This window comes from Oncorhynchus nerka, linkage group LG7 (assembly GCF_034236695.1).
Source record: "Oncorhynchus nerka isolate Pitt River linkage group LG7, Oner_Uvic_2.0, whole genome shotgun sequence".
NCBI classification, from domain to species: domain Eukaryota; kingdom Metazoa; phylum Chordata; class Actinopteri; order Salmoniformes; family Salmonidae; genus Oncorhynchus; species Oncorhynchus nerka.
Window position 1 is genome coordinate 26254099 of NC_088402.1, and position 27018 is coordinate 26281116.

General features: G+C 43.7%; 2 protein-coding genes across 2 annotated transcripts in view; both read left to right on the top strand.

The window, feature by feature from the left end:
• The window catches only part of LOC115131383 (zinc finger protein 40-like), an 87490-nt gene extending 69552 nt beyond the window's left edge, over nt 1-17938 (top strand). Inside the window, 7 exon segments of the mRNA XM_029663071.2 lie at nt 1176-6976; nt 7167-7294; nt 7434-7609; nt 13280-13378; nt 15047-15184; nt 15187-15590; nt 15940-17938. Of these exon segments, the coding sequence (XP_029518931.2) occupies nt 1176-6976; nt 7167-7294; nt 7434-7609; nt 13280-13378; nt 15047-15184; nt 15187-15590; nt 15940-17160 (7967 nt within the window). The 3' untranslated portion in view covers nt 17161-17938.
• A 4242-nt stretch (nt 17939-22180) lies between these two features.
• Nucleotides 22181-25764, top strand: edn1 (endothelin 1). The gene is made up of 5 exons (XM_029665426.2): nt 22181-22573; nt 22880-23039; nt 23149-23298; nt 23667-23783; nt 24725-25764. Exons 1-5 carry the CDS (start codon nt 22513-22515, stop codon nt 24843-24845), a joined length of 609 nt encoding a protein of 202 aa, XP_029521286.1. The 5' UTR covers nt 22181-22512; the 3' UTR covers nt 24846-25764.
• The last annotated feature ends 1254 nt before the right edge of the window (nt 25765-27018 follow it).

Genomic DNA, 27018 nt, shown 5'->3' on the forward strand with positions numbered 1-27018 from the left:
TTTATGTAATTATCGGGCACAATAATAATTAGCGCTGGTTCTCTCCAGGATTAAGTGCAATCAGGGATTGACTTCGTTACTCAACATGTTTCCATATACTACACATATACCATATACCATATACTACACATATAATACACATGCACTACCTATTTAATGTATGCATATGCAATGTATATACAATAACATTGCATTAGGGTACACATTTATAGGGAAGAGGTTTCCTTTATAGGTTTGCTTTTTATTAATCTATCCTCAACATCATTATGAAAGGGAAAATGTTAAGGGATGGTTTGAAAAGAAGTGGGAATGAGGAAGAGAGCGAGGGAGAGAGTGGGTTTTATTCATACTGTAATGATGCGTGGGCCTCAGTGGCTTCAGACGCACAGCTAGTGCTGCGGAGGAGAACTTCCAGAGCCCAAAATAAGAAGCCTCATCCATGAGAACGAGCTGTCAGAGACAAAAGGCAGTGAGCGGTAAAGGTTGGCTGATGTTGGTGTTGAGGATGGAGGTTTTACAGAACAAACGACAGACATAGACAAGTGATTTGCTGCTACTGTTAAAAATCTTGATGCACAGGTAGAGTACAGCCTTTTATTTTGGTAGAAAGACCGATTGTTAATGCAACTGGTGATGCGTTTTATTTTGTAAAATACCCTAATTGATTATCATGCTCTGAATATTTTGTGCAAGATAAAAAATCAACTAGGAATATGCCTGCATACAGAATTGTTTGGATGAAATTGACAGAAAAATTTCAGAGGAATTTGTTCATTGTGGAGTATTGCATAACAAACTTCACTTCCAATTAATCAACAAAACAGAGGCTTGGTAGCACAGTTTGCAGGGTGGTTTCTTCTAACACAGGCCAAACCATATTTTTTATCTGGTTGGTGAATTTTTGGTGAATCATATCTATTCTTCTCAGTGAAGATCCTCATAGCATATCGGATCATTTTTATTTTGCATAAACTGCAGCTCAGGCTGTAGAGCATGGCGCTTCCAACTCCAAAGGGTCATGCGTTTGATTCCCGCCGGGACCACCCATACGTAAAATGAATGCACGCATGACTCTAAGTCGCTTTGGATAAAAATGTCTGCTAGCATGTTGTTATTGTATATTATATAATATTATTTCAATATGCATGCCAATTTCTCTTTTGTTTGCTTTACAGGGATCAATGAGGGTGGTCGAAGAAGTGCAGATAACATAAAGGCACTGAAGAGGAAAAAGGTTGTGGCAGAAAACCAGCTGAAGAAAATACCCAAATCTCCCGTAAAGAAGTCCTTGCAGTCCAAGACCTCCGTGGCAACACTCCAAGCTGCCTCGTCCAAGGAAGCCGCACCGTCTTGCTCCTACCCCAACAGCCCTTCTCAAAACCCTGCCAGCTCACCAAGCCAGAACCGAGATACGGAGTATGTCCAGCCTAATGCTGAATCCTCTGAGGGAGTGACATCCTCCATTGACAATGATAGGCTAAAGCAGAGGGATACGTCCTTCTCAAAGCCACAGTCTCTCGATCCCATCAGTGGTAAAGAGGAATCAGTCTCTGGTGTTGGGGAGTCTCAGCAGCTCAAGGACAGTAAGAGTGGCGAAACAAGCTGTGAAGGTGACTCTCCTTACCATGCTAGCGCTCCCCTTGAAGTCTTGCTCAAGGCTATGGAATCAGACTTCAGCTCCTTGTCAGAAAAACAAAAATCCTTTCCAGTCACAGCCGTTGAAAAACCTGGCCGAACTCTTTCTGCTCAGTCTAATAGTGAAGTAAATGCTATGCCAGCTATACATTTTGGACTCCAAACTCAGCCTGCGCATATGCAGAATGACTTTGTAAATAAACAAGAGACCTACACAATGCACTCCTCTACCCAGGCTGTTCCCTTGCAGACTTTGCAGCATGCTACACAGCATTTCAGCAACTGTGGGGAAAAGCCTGGCTTGCAGATGAGCTTCAGTACTGGCTCCTCCGATACCCTAACTCATTCACCTGTTTCCTCAGGCTCCAATTCCTTGCCTCGGAGCCAGCCGCCGGTGGTGCACACATGCCAGTCCCTATCGGCTAGTGTCCCTAGCACCATTCAAGTCCCTGTTACACCTGGTTACAACCCAGCCCATATGGCCACGGTTGTGAATTTTGGGCTTGAACAGATGTGTAGCATCTCAGCAAAGGACCAGAAGCCTAAGAAGCAGGGGAAGTATGTGTGTGAATACTGCAGTCGGGCATGTGCAAAGCCCAGTGTGTTACTCAAGCACATCAGGTCTCACACAGGAGAGCGGCCCTACCCATGTGTTACTTGTGGCTTCTCATTCAAAACTAAGAGCAATTTGTACAAGCATAAGAAATCCCACGCTCACGCAATAAAACTGGGGCTTGTGGCGCGTTCCGACTCTGGAAGTGGGTCCCTCTCCGTGGAGTCTGACAAAGCACTTGGAACACATTCAGATGTGGAGGAAAGTGGGGACAGCGATGAGGAAAGTAGCACAGCAGACCTAGACCCTGACTCATCACAAAGCAGTGTTGCAGCGTTCTCTGAGAGCAGTTTGCTGAGTGCAGGCACAACACAAGGCAATCATGGGGATGCAGGGGATCCATCAGCTGTTTTCCCTCTGAGTCAGAGGGGCTATGAGTCCAAAGGGACAGCTAGCCTACCAAAAGTGGTCGTCTATCCTGTCAATGTCTCCCCTCAGCGGGCGGACTGTCCAAGAGTCACAGACTCCAGCCCTGAGCAGGCTACTGCCCAGCGGCAAAAGGACTTCCAAACGGCACATCTGAGATCCAGCATCACCGTCCTGTCGTCCTTGAAAGAGGTGGATTGCACAAGCCCCTTACAGGATGCAGGAAGTGAAGATGAGGATCAGCAGTGCAGGACTCCACCAGGAGGCGGACATGGTCAGCTTCAGAGGCAGCAAGCCACAGACTTTTCTCAGCAGCAGCAGGGCAAGTGTCTGCTTAGTCCCCGGAGTTTAGGCAGCACAGACTCTGGTTACTTCTCACGTTCTGAAAGTGCAGACCAGGCCATGAGTCCCCCGAGTCCCTTTGTCAAAATAACCCCACCAACAGACATGGATGTCACCAAAAATGTACTTCCTAATCTCCCTGCAGTGGTTGCCACTGCTTCTGTGGAGAAGCCACGTGTTGTGCAAGGACAAATGCATCCTCCGTTAGAAACAAAAGCACTCTCTCTCGAGGAACGAATCTCAAAGTTAATATCGGACAATGAGGCAGTGGTTGACGACAAACAACTGGACAGTGTCAAACCAAGAAGGACTTCTCTTTCTAGGAGAGGTAGCATAGACTCCCCCAAGTCGTATATATTTAAAGACTCTTTTCAATTTGACCTTAAACCAATGGCGAGAAGGTCGAGTTCCAGCTCAGACATACCCAAGTCCCCCTTCACCCCCACAGAAAAATCTAAGCCAGTATTTCTTCTATCTGTACCCAATCAGTATACACCAATGGACTGTTTACCAATAACAAGAAGTAATTCTATGCCCACAACTCCAGGGCACTCGGGTCTCCCACCAAACATTGTCCAGCAACCCCACCCACTACGGATCTGTCAGTCTTTTGATGACAAAATGAGTTCCTTAAACGATGATGTGTTTTCATCTGCCCCCTCTACCCCAAATCCAGCAATACATTCTCGTACTCTTGTACGACAAGTAGCAGTGGAGGATTTCTCCACAAGTGAGGGCCTTACCTCAGTCCGTTCCATGGACGAAGGTTACCATGGGTCTAGCATCTCCACTGAGTTAATGCAAAGAAGCAGGTCTTTTGAGCATGCACAAGACCGAAACCGAAAGCCTCTGCAGAGCAAAGGCACAATGTATGAATGTGAGACCTGTCGCAATAGGTACCGAAAACTAGAAAACTTTGAAAATCACAAGAAATTCTATTGTTCAGAGCTCCATGGTCCGAAAAACAAGCCAGTATCTGTCAGAGAGACTGAGCAGGATGTTTTTCAACATGTCATGCAGCAGCCGTTAGTCCCCAGAACAGTTATTTCAGGTATAATGGACCAACAGCAATCATTTAGAAAAAGAAGGAAAATGAAGAGTGTTGGTGATGATGATGACCAATCACCAACTGACACCAATCCCCCATGCTCTGTCAGTTTTGATTCTTGCCAACTATCAACAGCCAGTTCAGGTCGGCCATTTTCTCAGCACTCTATCATGGTTGATCTACAGCCTAAAAGCAACCCACCGCAAATAACTCAAAATCAGCTAGTAGCAAGAGGTACAGAGGCATCAGAATCGAGACTGTCACCGATCAGAGAAACCCAGGTTAACACCTCTGGTAAAGAGAGAGGCGACCTACAGAGGCAAGGCAGCGGTACATCAGTTATCAGACACACCAACTCTTTAAGCAAGCCCAATTCCTTTGAGACCTCTGAATCTATTGACAGGACCTCTCCTGTTGATTTCATTTACAAAGATGGCCATAGAACAGGAAAAACTAAGACTGATGCTACTGCCAATCTTTCATTAGAGAGCTACCATGAAAAGATGTCCATTCCTAAATGTGCCGACCAGGGGAAACAAGGGATGGAAAACCGTGTCGACAGCACTTTAGCAGCAGTGGCTGAGAGCTGTGCTGCTGTCCAGCAGTCTCGTCTGGTTCGCCAAAATAACATTCCTGAAATCCTGGTCACAGAGGAACCCGATCGGGAGCATGACGGTCAGAGCACTGAGCAAGGGGAAAAGGTTGCAGATACATTCAACTGGCCCCAGAGGAGCGAGAGCCTGTCCAAGCTACCGACAGAAAAGCTTCCACCCAAGAAAAAGAGAATTCGTCTGGCTCAGATGGAACACTCCTCTGGAGAATCAAGCTTCGAGTCCTCACTGTCTCGTAGCCTCAGCAGAGACAGTAGCCTCTCAAGATGCTCCAGTATCTCAGCCTCCTTCGACCGGGATGAGCCATCCAGGTCAGAAAGCCCCTCCAGAGGAGAATTTGTGAACAAAATATCTGAGCATCAAGGGCTACCAATAGCCTTCAACACCCTGGGGGTCCCTGGCATGATAAGACGTGCTGCCTCAGAACAGATCAGTTGCACTCAACCCTCAGTGGAGATCTTGTGCGACTATCGCAGCAAGTCCTTTGACTTTGGCAGTGTCTCCCCCAGCAGGTCTCTGCCACCCAACAGGTCAATGTCACCAATGGAACTGCCAACGAGTGCTCAAGCCTTCCCGTCTGTACAGGTACCTCTCATTGAAAGGCGAAGGGGGCCCTTGGTACGCCAGATGTCTTTAAAGATTGGGCCAGAGAGTCAGCAACATGTCGGGAGGCATGCCATACCTCTCCAGAGGCTCCCCACTGTATTCTCTACATCTCAGCAGAGGCCTCAACAGACAACCAACAAGCCTCCCCTTGCCCAACCCTTTATTGTGCATTCTGGAGAAACTCTCCCTCAGAAGAATGAAAGAATGGTGCAAAGCATTAACTTGGGCAGCCAAGGTCAACTGCCTCAAATTCATGGCCTTCCACACCCTTGGCACCTAACGTCGAGGGTTCAGACATGCCAAAATATACAGCAATCTGTGGTTCATGTCGTGGTCGGCCAAGAAGATGCCCAGAACAACTCTGCTGACTCTCAAGACAAAAGCTTTGTGCCCAAATACCAACTGCAGTGTCCTGCTCTGAGACCAAGCCAAACATACTCTCTCTCTACCACACAAGGTACTCAGACAACTTTGCCAGTCTTAACAATACCTATTGCCAATCAGATGCAAAGTATTTTGAAGTCTTCAGATGTTCTCCACAACGTCTGTGTGGCACAACCGTGTTTTCAGATTGTAAGCAATAAGACACAATCAATAGTCTTGCCTGTAAGCCTACAAAATGACCCACCTTCTCAAAACCTACCAGGTGCTCTCCAATTGCCACAGATACTGATAACTCATGAGCAGATGCACCCTTCCCTCTCTGTGACCAGTAACCTGTATGTTGTAGATACTGACACAAAGACTGTACCAGAAATGAACAAGGACAGGCCTCCAGCATCTACTAGCCTTCAAGTAAAACACGGTTTAGTTTCCAATACCCAGAACCATATTGGTGAAATTCAAAGAGCTCCCTCCCTGGGGTCCTTACACTGCACCCAGAAAATGGCAGCTGTGACCCTTTGCCCACAACAAGAGCCCATTGCCTCAAGCAAGAGAATGCTCTCCCCTGCCAACAGCTTGGATATCGCCATGGAAAAACATCAGAAGCGAGCAAAGGATGAACATGGTGCTGCATGCCTCACTGATGGCAGGTCAGTCAACTACCTGAACTCCAAGATGGCGGAGGTAACTAGGCAACGGAAGCTGATGCTAGTCAGGCAGGTGTGTACCACTGAACCAGTGGACAGTCCCATTGAAACTGAGGCCCCTCCACTGCAACACGAGAAGCCAGTAGGTGAAAAGGACGCCCAGACTCCTAAGAACTGCAAGACTATGACACCTGAAAGCACCGGTAAGGATGAACCATCTTCTGTAGTTCCCCAGGAACAACCACGCTCTGCATTAAACACCGCTCCAGGGAGTCATGTCTCCTCCTCTGTGCCAGCTAACGCCTCCCTGAAGCCTCAAGACAAAAGCGAGGAAGAGAGATGGTCTCCCGCCAAGTCTCCCATTAGGCCCTCGACTTTCCATGGACAGGTGAAATTGGCCTCATCTGTATCTGTCGTCAACACACGAGACAGCCATCGCCTGTCTTTCCCCAGCCTGAAAACTGCCACCACCTTTACTTGGTGTTACCTGATGAAGAGGAGGCCTCTGCATGTTCCCCAGACGGACCAGAAGGTCTCGGCCTACTCCACCTGGGCGGTGAGCCCCAACAACCCCAACCCACTGGGCCTGCCCACCAAAGTGGTGATGTCTCTCTTTGACTCCAAGCAGAACTCGAAAAAAATACACTACACAGAGGCCGTAACGACAAGTATGAAATCCGACATCTTGGCCTATTCAAGCAAGCTAAAAGACGTTATGCCGAAGGTAAGAACCAAACGTTAATTGCATTTTTCACATTTATTTGTAGAATTATCTGTGTTTAATTTTCCATAATTTAATCCCTTAATCCATTTAAATATATCCATAATTTCATGATAGAAATTTGTGAAGGGCATGTCACATTATCTTTTCTGTCTTGTACTTAGTTAATTTCTCAAATCACCTTACTCCCTAGGTCCTAAAGCCTCAGAAAACTGAGAATAACAGCAAAGTGCAACCTGAGAGTCAGGTGAGCAGCGAGTCAGACAAGGATTCTTCCTCATCCAAAATAGAGCCACGGAGGGTCAAAATATTTGATGGAGGGTAGGTGTCTTAACCGTAATATAAATATTTTCATTGCCCCTTCAATTTGATTAGTTATTGGATTCAGTTATTGGATTAAGGATTCAGTCATGTTGGGTGTATGTACTTATTGTTTTTCACCTTCTTGTGAACCCTGCAGATTCAAATCTAACGAGGACTATGTCTATGTGCGTGGGCGTGGTCGTGGTAAATACATCTGTGAGGAGTGTGGGATCCGCTGCAAGAAGCCCAGCATGCTGCGTAAACACATCCGCACCCACTCTGACGTACGGCCCTACCACTGCACCCACTGCAACTTCTCCTTCAAGACTAAAGGTCAGAGTTTACCGCAGCAGTAGCGTGGTTTGGTTTCTAATAAATGAATCAATAGCTGTTATACCTGTAAACTGCTTATAAACCCTTTATAAATACAAGTTATATTATAACGTAATGTATATATTACATTATAAACTGGGAGGTTTGTGCCCGGAATTCTGATTGGCTGAAAGCCATGGTATAACAGACCGTATACCACGGGTATGACAAAACATCATATTTTTACTGCTCTAATGACATTGGTAACCAGTTTATAAACTGAGCAAAAACAGAAATGTGCTCACTGTCAATTGCGTTTATTTTCAGCAAACTTAAAATGTGTAAATATTTGTATGAATATAACAACATTCAATAACTGAGACATAAACTGAACAAGTTCCACAGACATGTGACTAACAGAAATGGAATAATGTGTCATTGAACAAAGGGGGGGGGGGGTCAAAATCAAAAGTAACAGTCCGTATCTGGTGTGGCCACCAGCTGCATTAAGTACTGCAGTGCATATCCTCTTAATTGGACTGCAAGTTCTTGCGGTGAGATGTTACCCCACTCTTCCACCAAGGCACCTGCAAGTTCCTGGACATTTCTGGGGTAATGGCCCTAGCCCTCAACTTCCGATCGAACAGGTCCCAGACATGGTCAATGGGTTTGAGATCCGGGCTCTTCGCTGGCAGAACACTGATATTCATGTCTTGCAGGAAATCACGCACAGAACAAGCAGTATGGCTGGTGGTATTGTCATGCTGGAGGGTCATGTCAGGATGAGCCTGCAAGAAGGGTACCACATGAGCGAGGAGGGATGCCTTCCCTGTAACGCAGCATTGTAACACAGCATTGAGATTGCCTGCAATGACAACAAGCTCAGTCCGATGATGCTGTGACACATGCCCCAAACAATGACGGACCATCGACCTCTAAATCGATCCCGCTCCAGAGTACAGGCCTTGGTGTAACGCTCATTCCTTCAACGATAAACATAAATCCGACCATCACCCCTGGTGAGACAAAACCGCGACTCGTCAGTGAAGAGCACTTTAAGCCAGTTCTGTCTGGTCCAGCGACGGTGGGTTTGTGCTCATATGCGACGTTGCTGCCGGTGATGTCTGGTGAGGACCTGCCTTACAACAGGCCTACAAGCCCTCAGTCCAGCCTCTCTCAGCCTATTGCGGACAGTCTGAGCACTGATGGAGCGATTGTGTGTTCCTGGTATAACTCAGGCAGTTATTGTTGCCATCCTGTACCTGTCCTGCAGGTGTGATGTTAGGATGTACCGATCCTATGTAGGTGTTGTTACACGTGGTCTGCCACTGCGAGGACGATCAGCTGTCCGTCCTGTCTCCCTGTAGCACTGTCTTAGGCGTCTCACAGTACGGACATTGCAATTTATAGCCCTGGCCACATCTGCAGTTCTCATGCCTCCTTTTTTTTCACCTTTATTTAACCAGGTAAGCAAGTTGAGAACAAGTTCTCATTTACAATTGCGACCTGGCCAAGATAAAGCAAAGCAGTTCGACACATACAACGACACAGAGTTACACATGGAGTAAAACAAACATACAGTCAATAATACAGTAAAAAAAACAAGTCTATATACAATGTGAGCAAATTAGGTGAGAAGGGAGGTAAAGGCAAAAAAGGCCATGGTGGCAAAGTAAATACAATATAGCAAGTAAAACACTGGAATGGTAGTTTTGCAATGGAAGAATGTGCAAAGTAGAAATAAAAATAATGGGGTGCAAAGGAGCAAAATAAATAAATAAATTAAATACAGTTGGGGAAGAGGTAGTTGTTTGGGCTAAATTATAGGTGGGCTATGTACAGGTGCAGTAATCTGTAAGATGCTCTGACAGTTGGTGCTTAAAGCTAGTGAGGGAGATAAGTGTTTCCAATTTAAGAGATTTTTGTAGTTCGTTCCAGTCATTGGCAGCAGAGAACTGGAAGGAGAGGCGGCCAAAGAAAGAATTGGTTTTGGGGGTGACTAGAGAGATATACCTGCTGGAGCGTGTGCTACAGGTGGGAGATGCTATGGTGACCAGCGAGCTGAGATAAGGGGGGACTTTACCTAGCAGGGTCTTGTAGATGACATGGAGCCAGTGGGTTTGGCGACGAGTATGAAGCGAGGGCCAGCCAACGAGAGCGTACAGGTCGCAATGGTGGGTAGTATATGGGGCTTTGGTGACAAAACGGACAGCATGCCTAAGGCACATTCACGCAGATGAGCAGGGACACTGGGCATCTTTCTTTTGGTGTTTTTCAGAGTCCGTAGAAAGGCCTCTTTAGTGTCCTAAGTTTTCATAACTGTGACCTTAATTGCTTACCGTCTGTAAGCTGTTAGTGTCTTAACGACCGTTCCACATGTGCATGTTCATTAATTGTTTATGGTTCATTGAACAAACATCAGAAACAATGTTTAAACCCTTTACAATGAAGATCTGTGAAGTTATTTGGATTTTTATGAATTAATAGCAGTAAGGCAGTAAGGCTCCTCGGGGGTTTGTGATATATGGCCAATGCACCACGGCTAAGGGCTGTGTCCAGGCACGCCGAGTTGGCTCGTACTTAAAAACAGCCCTTAGCCGTGGTATATTGGCCATATACCACACCCCCACAGGCCTTATTGCTTAATTATACCAGTAGCATGGTTTGGATTATAATAAATTAATCAACGTGTTATTGCTGTTTATTAATTATCTATAAGCATTTAATAAATTATAATCCTAACAATTAATAATAATATATTTTTTTTTTTTACAATTTGTATTATTTATAAACCATTTATAATGTGTAACATTATGTAAAGTGTTACCATTATTTGTAACTCAAGATGTTACATTTTTATTTGATCATCAAAAAAATTCAGAACCCACTTAAACCTGCTACACATAAAAGGGTTTTATCTTAAAATGTAAGGTACACCTTATATACCTTTGGTTTACAATAAATTAACCAATGGGTTACAGGTGTTTATTACAGATTTATAAATCAGTAATATCTTAAAACTAATGATTATAAGGTACGTATAATATATATCTTAAAGTGTTAACATGATTTGTAACTCAAGATAGCTATTTGCTTATCTACAGGTCTGGGATCAATTCAAATTGAAGGCAGTCAGTAATTTAATATTCAGAAATTGAAAAACTTTTCCAATAAATATCTTATACTCCTCAGTTTATTGAGAAGTCATTGATGCTGTTTTTCATTTTGTATTTTTGTATTAAAAGTGACACTACCGGTCAAACATTTTCAGACACCTACTCATTCAAGGGTTTTTCTTTATTTTTACTATTTTCTACATTGTAGAATAATAGTGAAGACATCAAAACTATGAAATAACACTTATGGAATCATGTAGTAACTAAAAAGTGTTAAACAAATCAAAATATATTTTAGATTCTTAAAATATCTACCCTTTGCCTTGATGACAGCTTTGCACACTCTTGGCATTCTCTCAACCAGCTTCATGAGGTAATCACCTGGAATTCATTTAAATTAACAGGTGTGCCTTGTTAATTTGTGGAATTTATTTCCTTCTTAATGCGTTTGAGCCAATAAGTTGTGTTGTGACGAGGTAGGGGTGGTATACAGAAGATATCCCTATTTGGTAGAAGACCAAGTCCATATTATGGCAAGAACAGCTCAAATAAGCAAAGAGAAATGACAGTCCATCATTACTTTAAGACATGAAGGTCAGTCAATCCAGGAACATTTCAAGAACTTTGACGTTTCGTCAAGTGCCATCGCAAAAACCATCAAGCGCTGTGATGAAACTGGCTCTCATGAGGACCGCCACAGGAATGGAAGACCCAGAGTTACCTCTGCTGCAGAGGATAAGTTCGTTAGAGTTAACTGCACCTCAGATTGCATCCCAAATAAATGCTTCACAGAGTTCAAGTAACAGACGCATGTCAACATCAACTGTTCAGAGGAGACTGTGTGAATCAGATCTTCATGGTCGAATTACTGCAAAGAAACCGCTACTAAAGGACACCAAAAAGAAGACGAGAATTGCTTGGGCCAAGAAAAACGAGCATTGGACCGGTGTCCTTTGGTCTGGAGTCCAAATTGGCGATTTTTGGTTCCAACTGCCGTGTCTTTGTGAGATGCGGTGTGGGTGAACAGATGTGTGTATTTGCCGCCATAAAGCCTGGAGGAGGAGGTGTTATGGTGTGGGGGTGCTTTGCTGGTGACACTGTCTGTGATTTATTTAGAATTCAAGGCACAGTTAACCAGCATGGCTACCACAGCATTCTGCAGCGATATGCCATACCATCTGGTTTGGGCTTAGTGGGACTATCATTTGTTTTTCAACCGGACAATGACCCAATACAACTCCAGGCTGTGTAAGGGCTATTTTACCAAGAAGGAGAGTGGTGGAGTGCTGCATCAGATGACCTTGCCTCCACAATCACACAACCTCAACCAAATTGAGATGGTTTGGGATGAGTCGGACCGCAGAGTGAAGGAAAAGCAGCCAACAAGTGCTCAGCATATGTGGGAACTCCAAGACTGTTGGAAAAGCATTCCAGGTGAATCTGGTTGAGAGAATGCCAAGAGAGCATTCTGTCATCAAAGCAAAGGGTGGCTATTTGAAGAAACTCAAATATATCAAATCTATTTTCATTTGTTTAACACATTTTTGGTTACTACATGATTCCATATTTGTTATTTTATGGTTTTGATGACTTCACTATTATTCTACAATGTAGAAAATAGTACAAATAAAGAAAACACGTTGAATGAGTAGTACTTCTAAATCTTTGGACCCGTAGTGTACTTCCTGAATTGACTGCCTTCAATCTGAATTAACTCCAGCCCTGTAGATAAGCAAATAGCTATCTTGAGTTACAAATAATGCCTAGCAGTAGCTGCTGGCTGTGACAGGTTTTGGTGTCATAAGGGATGTGCACAGAAAACAGTCATATTGTCATATTTCTTTGGGCAAGAAAACAAGAATTGTGAGGCCAATAACGTAATGTTCAATCAAATGACAGGATAAAAAATCTTAAATGACATGTGTGGGCAGACATGAATTGCCTGCCAGATATTGCACTTAATTCCTTTGTTTCTACTTTTTAAGGCCCTTTTTACTTTCAATAGCACATAACTGAGTTTCGCTCTAATCTTTTTCCTGTTAGAAGCCTTGATGGTTTTGAAGACTTTGTCTCTCTCTCTGTCTTCTAAAAGAGGCAGGATGATTCACCATTCTCGAACCTGTCTACCCACGCGGCACTGCAGAACAGTACTCGGTGTCAGAGCATCATCCCACGTTCCTTTAAAAACATTTATTTATCAATTACTCACCCATTACATGCAGCCTGCCTAGAGATGGTGGCGCAATCTCAAATGGCACCCTATTCCCTATGTAGTGCACCAGTTTTGACCAGACCCTATCGGCCCTAGTTAAAAGTGGTGCACTATGTAGGGAATAGGCTGTCATTTGGGGCACAGTCAGTGCTCTCAGACTTACGTAAGCTCCTCCTGTGGTGCGTAAGCCTGTCCCACCTTAACGAACTCGTGGCCTTCTTTCTCAAAAAAAGAAATGATGGGGTTATGATGTGATGTTTGGTTTTTATTTCAGAATGGTCCTCCACTTGTAAAGAGCATCTCATTTTTATATTGCTGCTATGCATTGATGTTTCCATTTAAAACTGAAATCTCTTCGTACAGGGAATCTGACCAAGCATATGAAGTCCAAGGCTCACAGTAAGAAGTGCATGGAGATGGGGGTGTCTGCAGGCCTCGAGGACCATGATACAGAGGACTCAGGTACTTCACATTTCAGCATCGACCCGCTGTCGTAGGGCCCCTATGTGCTGGCTATTTTAAAAATGAATTCACTACAGATCTGTAATACACACAGGCAATGATGGGCAAAAATGTTAAAATATATTTACAAAATACCATAAATATTAATGTATCCAAATAAACTACATCGTACTTTAATAAAAATACATGTATTTTGCATTTTAAAATACAGAAATACATTTGCAATTAGGCAGCCCGAACGTCAACAACATTCGCTGTAACGGTTACAGAACTGTTTTACTTGCTATGACTGTGATATGTTGTTGTTCATCTACCTTAGTTGAATGGACTGACTATAAGTCACTCTGGATAAGAGTGTCTGCTAAATGACCAAAATGTACATGTGAAAATGAACATACAAAAATGAACTGCAAAGCACACTGGATATTATTATTGGCCTTGTTTTGGGGCAGAGCTCATTAGAATAATACTCAGAATGCTTTGCAATTGTACATTTTTACATATACATTTATATTTAGTTCATTTAGCAGACACACTTATCACGCCATAGTGTCATCAGACTTCTGATAACAATGCACGGTGAAAGGGGGTCACAATATGGTGAACCGCTATAAAAAATAGTGTCGAAAAGTATTTTGTATTTAGAAAATACAAATTACAGCTCCCAAATGATCTTGTTACAAAATAAATGTGAGTGTAGTTCAGCCCATTGTAATATAAATGACAAAATACTAAATAGTAATTTAAATATATATTTCAAATACATGTAACAGAAATTCTACCCATCTCTGCACACAGGTGTACTGACGTATGTGATAGGATAGCTGTTATAAAGTCAGTTCATCACAGGTTTGAAAGAGAGCATAAACCAAGAGTAATTAACGTATTCATCTTAGTTCAAAGGGATATTACAGATTTGTAGTAATATTTGTGTTTTTTCACTTACAGTATCAGAACTCTTAATCCACACAGATCCCATAGCTAAACTGGGGTGCACTAGCATTCAGATTTAAGCCTGTGTTTATAACACAAAATGTGAATTTGATTTGGAAGGTTTACACCAATCTCATATGGATTCTAACAACAGAATCACCCTGTCCTTTAGTTCCCGAAAATGACTTCACACAGCTATGAAATGCCGATTCCCTGTCTGCGTAGTGTAGCCATGCCAATCAATAGCCATGATGCCACTTTAGAATTAGACATTCTAAATGTAGCTTCTTTATCAGTTAACTGGGAGTACACGTGGGCGGCGTGCACAGGCAGTGTTTAGAAGGGAAATTGCTGCGTCTAATTTTAGAAAGAGAGAGGGAGAGAGGCAGAGGCTAAAAGGCTTTCTATGGTCCCAGGCCGATAGGATATTTGTTTTTCTCCTTCTGCCTCCTTCAATGCTAGGTTGCATCCCAAATGGCACCCTATTCCCTATATAGTGCTCTACTTTTGACCAGGGACCTATACCCTTTCGGATGCACTCATTGTGCACTCATTGTGTACTCAATCTTAATGCTATTCATTGCCAAGTTTTCTTACTTTAGGAGTGGGATATAGAAGCAGTGCCAGATATAGGATTTCCAAGGCCCCCATATGACTGTGTCAATGTTGGTTAATAGTTGAACATATTGACACTGCTGTCTCGTATACTAAGTGCCCTTTATCTCTCTACCCCAGGAGACCGTAGCCAGGTGGGCAGTACAGACCGCCCAGATTCAGACGGAGAGGACTCGGAGGGCGCTGACGATGACAACGATGATGACAACGAAGAAGAGGAAGAGGACAGCCAGGCTGAGTCGGGCCTGTCCACCAACCCTCGGTCTCGGCCAGCCCCCAGCACATACCCTCCTCCCTCCAGGCTGAGCTCCCTCCCAGCTCCCTCCTGGCTCAGATGTCCATCCACCACCACCACCCAGCTCCCCTGTCACTCCCCCAGCTCCCCGCATCCGACTCCCACACCCACCACACCCACAACGCCTCAGACACAGAGTCCGTGCCCATGCTGAGCCCCGTCTCCCTGGTCAAGCAGATGTCAATCTCCGGAGGGTGCTCAAGCCCTGGCCCCCTACCCTACTCCCCACCCCCCCACACCTCCGACACTGAGTCGGTGCACATGATGAGCCCTGTCTCGCCGTGCAGGCAGATGTCCATCGACTACCCCGATGTTGACGTGCCCCCTAGTCCCCCAGTACCAGGCAAGGGCTGTTCCAAGCTCGGCCAGGTGAGACCCACCATGTTTTCCTCATCCCATCCTCTCTCTCTCAATCCCTCCCTCCATCCCTCTGTCCCTGTCTCTCTGCACTTTCATACCCAAACTCTTTTCCTTGAATCCCGCATGTGAGAGACTTCAGCAAAGTTGCTCTGAATGCTTGAAAAGGTGAATACATTTCTGATGGGCAGCTTGTTAGAAGGCTTGTTTTCTAGTAACAGATGATCTTCTCATGTCTTCACTGAGTTTTTCCTGTGATATGGGGAGTATGTTCAAGTGTTTGTCCTGTTTCCAGTGATAAGACATGTAGAGTATGTAAAGGTCATAATTACTCATTTTATAAATGTTTGCTGTTTCCCAGGATGGCTCTTTGGCTCCTCCTACCCTACCAACGAGTGAGCCAGGTGTCCCTTTCGGGACAGACGTCAGCACTCAGACCGCCTCTTTCACCCCCCAGACTTCCTCCTACAGCCCCTGGCACTTTCCCTCCCAGGGCCCGACCCAAGGATCAGGGGCCACACAGGGGGGACACACGCACCTCTTCAGTCACCTGCCTCTGCACTCCCAGCAGCCCTCTTGCTCCTCCTACAGCATGGTCCCCGTGGGGGGCATCCAGCTGGTGCCAGCTGGCCTGCCAGCCTACTCCACCTTCGTGCCCATCCAGGCTGGCACTGTCCAGCTCACCATCCCTGCAGTGAGTGTCATCCACCGGAATACCAGTCCACTCCCGTTCCCCAAATCCTCTAACTCCCCCCAGCCTGAGGGCTCTGCCTTGACCCCCACCAACCAGCCCCTGGTGGTTCAGGAGCCCATCAGCAGTATCATGCCCTGCTTCCCCCTGGGGCAGGTCACCGGACTTCAGGCCCTTGGGGCCTCCCAGCAGACGCTGCAGTCCATGGGTCTGGAGACCCTCAACGTCATGGGACTGACCAGCTCAGGAGGCCTGACCTCCACTCAGCTGCTGTCCCAGCACGGCCTGACGCTCAACGCCACCCTGGGCCTGCAGGCCCTGACTGCCAGCCCCAGCTCCCAGAGCAGCACGGGCCCCCACCATCACCACACCCACCACACACCCATCCCCGGCCTGCAGATCCTCAACATTGCCCTGCCCGCACTCATCCCCTCGCTCAGCCCTCTCTCCGCCCTCAGTCCCCTCCCTGGACCCTCTGAGAGGCAGGGCAGCCCTGAGGCCCAAGGGGCCACCCGACTCTCCTCTCAGACTGAACTAGGACCCTTGGTCAGCTGTCCATCTGCTGCACCGTCCCTTCCCACTGCCACCATGAGAGGAAGTCCCGCCCAGGAAATGACATCATCGGGCAGCAGACCCAGCAGCTCTGGGCACAGGAGTTCCGGAGGCTCTGATCACATGCAGACTCCCGGGAAGGAAGGGAGAGTTACAACATCTCTACCACAACCCTCCCCGGCTCCAGCTGCTGATGGGGTTGTTGAGCGGGCAGGGGGAGCCAGTGAGCCTGTCATGCCTCGGAGGCAGTCGATGCTGTCACGGCAGCAGGTGACGGAAGACTTTATCGATGACTCAGCATCAAGCGATGACGAGGACCGACTGGTCATCGCCACCTGAAACCCCCAGTCGAATAGCCTGGTCAAATCAAACCGAATGCTGAGCTTACAATGGTGATCGCAGCATTCAATCTGGGTTACCAGGCTACCTATCGAAAAGCTCTTTCTTTGTTCTCTTTTTGTAATGCTTGTCACTTTCTAAGACTGAAAACACTTCAGGGTGGGTTTGTTACTCTGCAAATCACCTTTCAAAGCACAGTTTCTGACATTCATATTGTATGTGCAATCATAAATGATAATTATTATTATGATGATGATGATAATGATGACCAATCATTTTTCTTTAAAAAAAAAGCTCCAGACAAATTTTTTTTGTACATGTTGTATAGACAATTGTGCCTTTTTGGAGTTACTTGTTTTAGGAACCTGTAAATAATCCCTTAAAAATTCAGCAGTTGCTTGTGTTTATTTCTATGACATGGAAGTGAAAATAGAGGATAACAATTTTATTTTGGAAGGTTTTATGTCAATTGTAATTTTATGGAAAAATAAATGTGTTGTACTGGTATATGTACATTTCTATGGATTTGGGGCCATTGTTTCTGTGTACAGATGTTGTGTTCAACTATTTATTATATTCCATTTAGTGCCCGTGATTATTCATAAATCCATAGGTATGTGTAATATGGTAGCTTTACATTGCGGTATCAATATTATTATCAACTGTATCAGTAAAACCTTGTTTACAAATGTACAAATGGTATTCATGTTTTTTGTCCCAGATGCACCTAAGTTTTCACATTTAATAAAACGTCATACTGTTTAGAAGATGGACTAGAGTTCTGGACCACATATGACAAAAACCTTTTTCTTGATCTTATGTACAACATTTTATCTCACATGCAGCAAAAGTTCACGGATTAAAAACAAAAACATGAGCTTTTTCAACGCCACGGTTCCCCAATGCTCTACATCATTTCACAATCAGCCTTATAGTGGATTTCATATTCCGTGGGAAAGAGACATTTTCATCAGGAATGCTCTCGGAGGGCACTGACCAAACAAATGCAATCAGACCTCTATCACACTAGACCAGAGAGAGAGTGAACATCAGTGAGGAAGAGAACGTATTGCTCATCTCAAGAGTTTTTACAGTAAGACTCCTCATTACTCTAGTGAAACTGTGTATGCGTCCCAAATGGCACCCTATTCCCTACATAGTGCACTACTTTTGACCAGAGCCCTATTGGCCCGATATAGAGAATCGGGTGCCGTTTGGGATGCAGATGGTGACTTATCTGCCTATCAGGGTTTGAGAGAGAGAGAGAGTCTGCCTCTGTTATTCAGTTAGTTAGTAGTTGTTGGGGCCTGAGGTGGATCCTGGGATGAGGCAACAGAGACGCCTAGAGGGCAATAGCCCTTCCTGTTAGAGCCGTGGGTGTAGTGTAGTGGAACGGGTGGGAAGAATGTTGCCAAGTTAGAATACCCACCAAATCAGAGACATGGAGAGAGTGAGGGTTATCCGTAGCCTTTTTACTTTCAGAGCCTACCTTGTTTGTGCAACCCCAAAGCAGCTTCATGGTCTGTTATGCTAGGTCTATTCCAAAGCCCTTTGAGATGGCGCCTATAATAAGGCTGAAAGAAGCTGCTTTATAGGGCTCTCATGAATAGGAAACTGAGGCTCTGCTCCCTGCATCATAGGCTGATGTCCTGACTGGAAAGGAGCCAGACAGGCTGTCCTGTCCTATAGCCATTAGCACAAGCTGTTCCTTGGCCAATGGAAACTGTCTAACACCAGGCCCTTGATTAGGCCCGTCAGAACGGTTTGACTCAGAATGTTTTACTTTGACGTTTTTCCACATTGCACCGCTTTGTACCCCCGTCACTTTCCATCATTAGTAAATGTGTAGCTCGATCCCCCATCAAATAGTTTACAACAGTCAAATTTGCTACCAAATCCTTCAATAGGGCTGTTCAAATTGGGATTAAACGTAGCTCAGGTGGTAGAGCATGGATCTTGCAATGCAAGGATGGTGGGTTCAATTCCCAGGACCAGACATACGTAAAAAAAAATGTATGCATGCATGACTAAGTTGCTTTGCATAAATGCACCGACTAAATGGCATAGATAATCGGTGATGATGTCATCATTAATCATCAACTTTTGGACCAGCCTTTGCCTAAGGTTACAAAAGAGCACTTGAGATGAATTGCATTCTTTGATAATTTCTTTAATGTATCTACTTTATTTGGCCTAAATGTTGCTAATAGATTGCCATTTTAACTGCCTTAATTTCCACACTCAAATGAGCATGCAGAAACAGGTTGGCATACTGCAAATATCTTATTGCTAACCTTTATAAATGTATGCAAAGTAGGCCTACAATCAGACCGGACAAGGATCAATGAAAGCATGATAAAGTGTACAGGAGTGTCAAGAAGCACTTTCCATGAACACTGTTTTCCACAATGGCAGTGTAGCCAGAATAAAGTGATGGCAGAGCACTCCCCAGCTGTGGCGGGGCCTCTCTCTACCTTTTCACACCATCTTTAGTTTGGCAGAGGGAAAATATACTTGGCGCCATTTTGGCCAAAACATGTATCAGAGGTAACTTTTTGTGACATTATGTTGTGTGTAATGCATGCGTAATACTGTATTTCAAATACATAGCGTCAAGTTGGCTCATTATTTATATTACATTCTCCTTGTAGTTTTGGGTCTTTATGCAGAAGGCAAGCTACTTTGGTTCGAAATATTAGTATAGATTAAATAGGTCTATACAGAAATCCCTGATAGACTGGGGCCTAAACCCAATTTACTCTCTAAGCAAGTGGGTTATATGTCTTAAGGCCTTCCTATGTGTATATTCAAAAAACAAGTGGGTTATATATCTTAAGGCCTTCCTACGTGTATATTCAAAAAACAAGTGGATTATATATCTTAAGGCCTTCCTACGTGTATATTCAAAAAACAAGTGGATTATATATCTTAAGGCCTTCCTACGTGTATATTCAAAAAACAAGTGGATTATATATCTTAAGGCCTTCCTACGTGTATATTCAAAAAACAAGTGGATTATATATCTTAAGGCCTTCCTACGTGTATATTCAAAAAACAAGTGGATTATATATATTAAGGCCTTCCTATGTGTATATTCAAAAAACAATTATAGATCTAACTTCCTTGGAATATACCTACAACTTTTTAAACATTTTTTAAAAATTAATCAATTTACCACAAAATGGTTTTGTTAAAATATCTCCAAAAGTTGTGATAACACACAGGACATTTTTGTTGAGCAAGAGCAGTGGCAGACAGGGAAAGTGCTACACAATACTTCCACACAGAATCTTTCCAGATCCTTGATATCCTTCATCTGCTCTTATGGACTGCCCTTTTCAATTCAAACCACATGGTTTCAATAGGGTTCAAGTCCGGAGACAGAGATGGTCATTGCAAAAAAGTATTTTGAGGTCAATTAAGCATTTCTTTGTGGATTTTGATTAGGCCTTGTGCCTGGGTTATTGTCTCACTGGAAGTCAGATTTTGATTAGGCCTTGTGCCTGGGTTATTGTCTCACTGGAAGTCAGATTTTGATTAGGCCTTGTGCCTGGGTTATTGTCTGACTGGAAGTCAGATTTTGATTAGGCCTTGTGCCTAGGTTATTGTCTCACTGGAAGTCAGATTTTGATTAGGCCTTGTGCCTGGGTTATTGTCTCACTGGAAGTCAGATTTGGATTAGGCCTTGTGCCTGGGTTATTGTCTCACTGGAAGTCAGATTTTGATTAGGCCTTGTGCCTGGGTTATTGTCTCACTGGAAGTCAGATTTTGATTAGGCCTTGTGCCTGGGTTATTGTCTCACTGGAAGTCAGATTTTGATTAGGCCTTGTGCCTGGGTTATTGTCTCACTGGAAGTCAGATTTTGATTAGGCCTTGTGCCTGGGTTATTGTCTGACTGGAAGTCAGATTTTGATTAGGCCTTGTGCCTGGGTTATTGTCTCACTGGAAGTCAGATTTTGATTAGGCCTTGTGCCTGGGTTATTGTCTCACTGGAAGTCAGATTTTGATTAGGCCTTGTGCCTGGGTTATTGTCTGACTGGAAGTCAGATTTTGATTAGGCCTTGTGCCTGGGTTATTGTCTCACTGAAAGTCAGATTTTGATTAGGCCTTGTGCCTGGGTTATTGTCTCACTGGAAGTCTGATGTTCAAAGTCAAACTCACCACATGTGTTCATGGCTGAAGATATCTATTTTCATGTAATCTGCCCATTGCACCGCTTGGAGTTTGATATTACGGAATCGGCACTTGGATTGGAACCGGTGCTGTTATCAGATGACATGAAAATAGAGCTCTTTGGTCACACACAGCAGTAGTGGGTTTGGCGTTGAAAAACAAAAGCATATTCAGAAAAGTAGGCCTACCTCATAACTAAGGTAAAATATGGTGGTGGATGTTTGATGTTATGGGGCTATTTCACTTCCATTGGTCCTGGGGCCCTTGTTAACTTTACCATTTTAGCCAAAAACCTGGTTGCCTCTGCCATGAGGCTAACACATTTCCACAAGTGGATCTTCCAGCAAGACAATAACTCGAAGCACTACTCAAAATCAACACACACACACAAATGTTATTTTACAACTAAATTGTAAGTCGCTCTGGATAAGAGCGTCTGCTAAATGACTTAAATGTAATGTAAATGTAAATTAACATTTTGCAATGTCCATCTCAGTCACCGAACTTGAACCCCAATTCAAAACCTGTGGTTTGAATTGAAGAGGTCAGTCCAGTTCTCCAATCAAGCCTGTGTAGTTATCATCGCAAGGGGAGAGTATTGAAGAGCTAGAGTATTGAAAACAGGGACCCCCATTTTTATCAAGGGTGCCAAAAATGATGGACCTGACTATACATTCTATGGAAATTAAAACGTTTTAGAGAGCTGATGCGATTGTAAAGCTAATACATTGATACTTGGTCGCCATCTACTGTAAAATGTGTGCATTTACGTCTTCAGAACTTCCTTGGTCAAAACTTGGCTCGTGTCGCCGCCTGCCTCCCGGCGTCTCCATCCACAGTTCTTATCTTGGGCTGCACGTTGCTTGTCGGTGATTATTAACAAACAGCATTGTCTACGAATAAGTCAAAGGACAAAACTGTTTACACGCGACTGCAGGGGGGAGGGAGGAGGTGGTAAGTGCTTAGTATATAAAGGGCAGAAGGTGCACATGTGGAGGCACTGACAGAACCGTGCAAGTGGAATGCTTTTGCACTCCTTTGTGAACGTACCTTGTATGCGAACCTACGCAGTTGGCACCCGGGTCGCTTTTCGCTGGCTTTTTGGAGCCTTTTCATTAAAAAGGGAATATTCCATTTTGTGAACAAGATTATTTTAACTGTACTAAAGAAATATAAAAAATGGATTTGAGAATACTTTGCTCCATGTTGTCAATGATGTACTCTGGAATTTTACATGCGGGTAAGATCTTCCAAAACGAGCCTCATGTTTTAGCAACTATTGAATATCTTGTGTTTTCAGTATTATTTCATTCACTTTTTTAACATGAATGGCCACAATAGGCTAGGTACCAATACATATATTTTACACTCTTTAATCCTGAAGCAGCATAATGAATCCAACACAATAACTGCGCAATCGTAGTCGATACATTACAATTACAATTACAAAGCCTATGCAATAGCATCTTATGTTATAATTTCTGGCATAGGTTTTTCAATATAATAGTATTCAATTTAGGTAATTAACATACTTTCTCCCTCACAGTCTCATCCGCTCCTATGGAAGAGGATACAGCGGCATCCACAACAGCCACCCCGGTGCCAGTGCGCCACATCAGGAACAAGCGATGCTCCTGCGCGACGTTCCTGGACAAGGAGTGCGTTTACTTCTGTCACCTGGACATCATATGGGTCAACACGCCTGAGTAAGTCACTTTTCCGACCGACAATTGATTATATGTCTTCTATTCTATTGTTACATGTAATGTAACTGGCTTGGTTACAGTGGGCTAATAATTTCGTTAATTTCTTTAGGCGCGTGGTTTCCTACGGTCTGGGCAACGCTTCCAGAAAGAAGCGCGCCATCAAGGATCCCGCCCTCTCCAAGCAGGACACTCGCTGCAAGTGCGTCCATGAAGATGACAGCACATGTACAAACTTCTGTCAGCTTGAAATTTACCCGAGGTACAACATGTTATATAATATTAGCCCAATAACTTTAGTTAAAACATGTCAAAAACTTCTTAGCCTAATATTTGGGGTAATTACGCGCGTTCCACTCTGCTACTGCAATGTGGATGTTGCAACATTGTAGCTTATGATCAATAAATCACCCGTGCTTGGTATTTCAAAACGCCTTTTCTATTTATCTTGGCAATCTATTCAATTCGATTCTCATTTGAGCTGTCAACAATGCAAATCATCGTAACCTGTGTGAACAGGTTTACACCTCATCTTGTTATTTCCCCCCCTTAAATGTTTCGAAACGATATGATTAATGGAAACCCGACTGACTCTATGTTCATGTCTTGTGTACTTTCGCTCTTCTTCAGATATGCTGCAGCAGCAGTAACGCCAGACACAGCGATCCAGCCCGCCGTGGGCGCTGACTGTGCTGAGAGGCATCAGTGCAAACACAAGTTTGCAGCCAAGACGAGTAGGATTAAAAGGTAAGAAGAGAATACCACAGGTCTAATTGCAAAATAAATGGACATTGTAATTATAACCTCACGAAAGATAGACGTAATCTAGCAGAGTGCATACTTTCTCCGTGGGTAAAACTGTAGAAGGATCTGTGCCGCTGTGAAGCTCAGGCGGCACGCATTGTATAGTCAATGGGGGATATAAAGACGTAATTTGAGAGAGTGCTGGCCCTCATGCATAGTATATTATATTATGGGAGAGAGTCTCACTGAAATATGACATGTAAGCATGTGAAAGTTTAGAAACAACAAAGAAACCGTTTTCTTTCTCTAATTTATTTATGTGATGGAATTTCCCCACTCAGACTATGAGGGCATGTATCACTTTCCCTTGCATAAATGTCATAGTGATCCCTGTAATGGAGCCTTCACCTGGCACAGCTCTTCTCATGTGGCATCAGGGTTGGAAACCTACCCCCGCTCAGTCAGGCGCCAGTGTCTGCTCACATTCATAAAATGGAAACATATATGGCAAATTGCTGAGCATTTAGGTTTGATGTGTCAAAAGAAACCTGCAGGCGAGACATATGTAGGATCTTAATTTGAGCCAGTTTGTTACAGCAGAAAAATAATCCTGCAACTAGATGAAATGTTATGTGGATTATAGTAAATATACATTTTTCGTGAAGGGAAAACACAGTTTGAAATTTCAAAGTGGACTTTTAAACCTCAAATACACTGCAAGTTTACATTTATTGCATTGCAAGAAAGTTCTCCTGCAAAGGGGTGACCAAATTAAGATCCTACATCTGATTGACAGGCCAGGCCAACCTTGTGGTTTTAGTATGCAAATAAACATCACCTGAATTCAACAGTCTTTATAGCCCTTCAGGGGATAAATACAGTTGTATTGAATTGAGTTAAGTCTAATCATTGGTGTCTAATGGGTCTCTCCTATTTCTCTCCAGGGTGAAATACAGATACCAAAAAGCGGTGGGCCCATCAGCTCTTCAGGCCACAGTCAAAGCTCGCTTGCTGCTGGAGAAATTGATGGTGGGACAACAACACAGAGCACGAGAAGAGAGATGAGAAGGGAGATGTCCACATACTCTGTCTCACACACAGAGAGGGCAGAGATTCATCTATCTCTCTCTATCCATCTGTCATTGGGGACTCATATGCTTTGGTCCCTCGAGATGCATTGGATACTCCACAGGAAGCCTGCTACTGGACCTCATGTTGGCTCAGTCACGGTGTGGGTCATTAAAGGGGGTGAATGGCAGTGATGGTGGGTGCAGTGTCAGAGAGATGCAGATGGTTGGAGACACATGCAGGAGAAATGCAATGAACTTGAGTAAACTTTATTGACACCACATCCTAAAGACAAAGACGGACACTCGATGGTCCTCCTGTGTACTGTTGACACACCTTTGGACTTCAGCAGCAACCCTCAAACAGAACTTCAGATCATAGCTAATAAATTGAATGGCTGAAACGTTACTCTATGCATGCCTCTGATTATCACTGGATTTGAGGGACAGCTACTCAACAGCATCAGAAGCACTGTTGCTGCTACAGTGTATCCTGTCCAAGGTTCTTGTGTCTGCTCTCTCAAGAAAACATTGGATTCATAGAAGATCACAATCTCATAGACGTATTGAATTGACTCTATGACCTGGCATAAGAAACACAGCTGATTGATTTCAGGCGTTATCACAGTTTGACTAAGTTTCACTACTTTTGACAACATACCTTTCTAAATGATCTTATGGTTATCCATTAGAACTTTAGCGTTTTCTGATTATATTTGGTTCTATTTATTGCTGTCTGAGATTTCTCTATACATATTGTATAATAATTAATGCACATTGTTCTGTCCCTATGTTTTATTTATTCAATTTATTTATAGCCATATTGGCCCCATCCATGTGATAATTGTATGTCATTTCTGTGAAATGCTTTTGTCGCCAAGATACATTTGGCAAAACTTAGGGAAATAAATTGTCACACTTATTTAAAATCACTAAATCTCTCCTGGTATTCCTTCTGTTACACTCACATCACGTTTGGATTCTCAAAAACACCAAATGAGATGGTTCAATTCAAGTAGTTATAGAGATGCATCAAAGTGGTTAGTGATAAAAAAAAGGTGATAAATCAGATTTATGAATAATCCTTAGAACGATTGATTTATCATCAGTGACCTTTCACCGAGTCTGAGCTCTTGCCTCTTTGTTTATCATCTGAATTACAGAGCAGCAGAGAAACCACAGCAGTGGGAATGGGATCTGTACTCACAAAGCTGTTTTTACATGCAATCCACTTCACTGCTACACACAGCCAGGTAATACCAACCACAGGCAGCCTCTGAAAACTGGGGTCTGCATCCCAAATGGTTTCCCATTCTCTATGTAGTGCACTACTTTTGATGGGGCTCTGGTCAAAATCAGTGCACTATATAAGAAACAGGTGCCATTTGGGATGCATGTTAGCATTGAGTCAACAGTGAACAATGAGATCCATAAAGAACAGGAATAAACAGAAGTCCTTTGAGCCCCAGTGTGCATCCCAAATGGTACCCTACTCCCTAAATAGTTCACTACTTTTGACCAGCATCAAGTAGTGCACTCTTAAGGGAATACTGTGGCATTTGTGACGCACCCTGAGACTGTTGGGAGACCTGGGATAATGAGAGAGAAAGTGTTAAATAAAATGATTATATGGAAGCTTACCAAAGCGTGATATGAAAAATAAGGCTAACCTCAACCTTTAATCAGTGTGTTAAACCGATGCAAGCTTTACAATTTGTCAAACAGCTGCAAGGGAGGATCTCTTGTGTGAATACCAGGACAAAAGTTACATGCATTGCTTAGCTTACTGCATAATTGTAGCTAGTCAGAGGTGCTTTTCATCTCCATTTCAATCAAGAAATATGTCAATTTTAAGACAATTAACTGTACATTGTAGTCCGTCTTATGAATGTTCAAGTGTTGCTTTCATTTTACAGATACTCCTATCCAGATTGATTTACAGGAGTAATTAGGGTTAAGTGCATATCTACAGATCTTTTCACCTAGCCAGCCTAGGGATTCAAACCAGCAACCTTTTAGTTACTGGCCCAACGCTCTTAATCTTTAGGCTATCTGACACCCATTTTCTGAGACAAGTGAGTTGTGACACAGCAAAATGTACACATAAACAGCTTAATAAAGCCTTTGAAGCCATTCTCTAACACCAGCCCTGGCCTTAGAGACCCACCTTC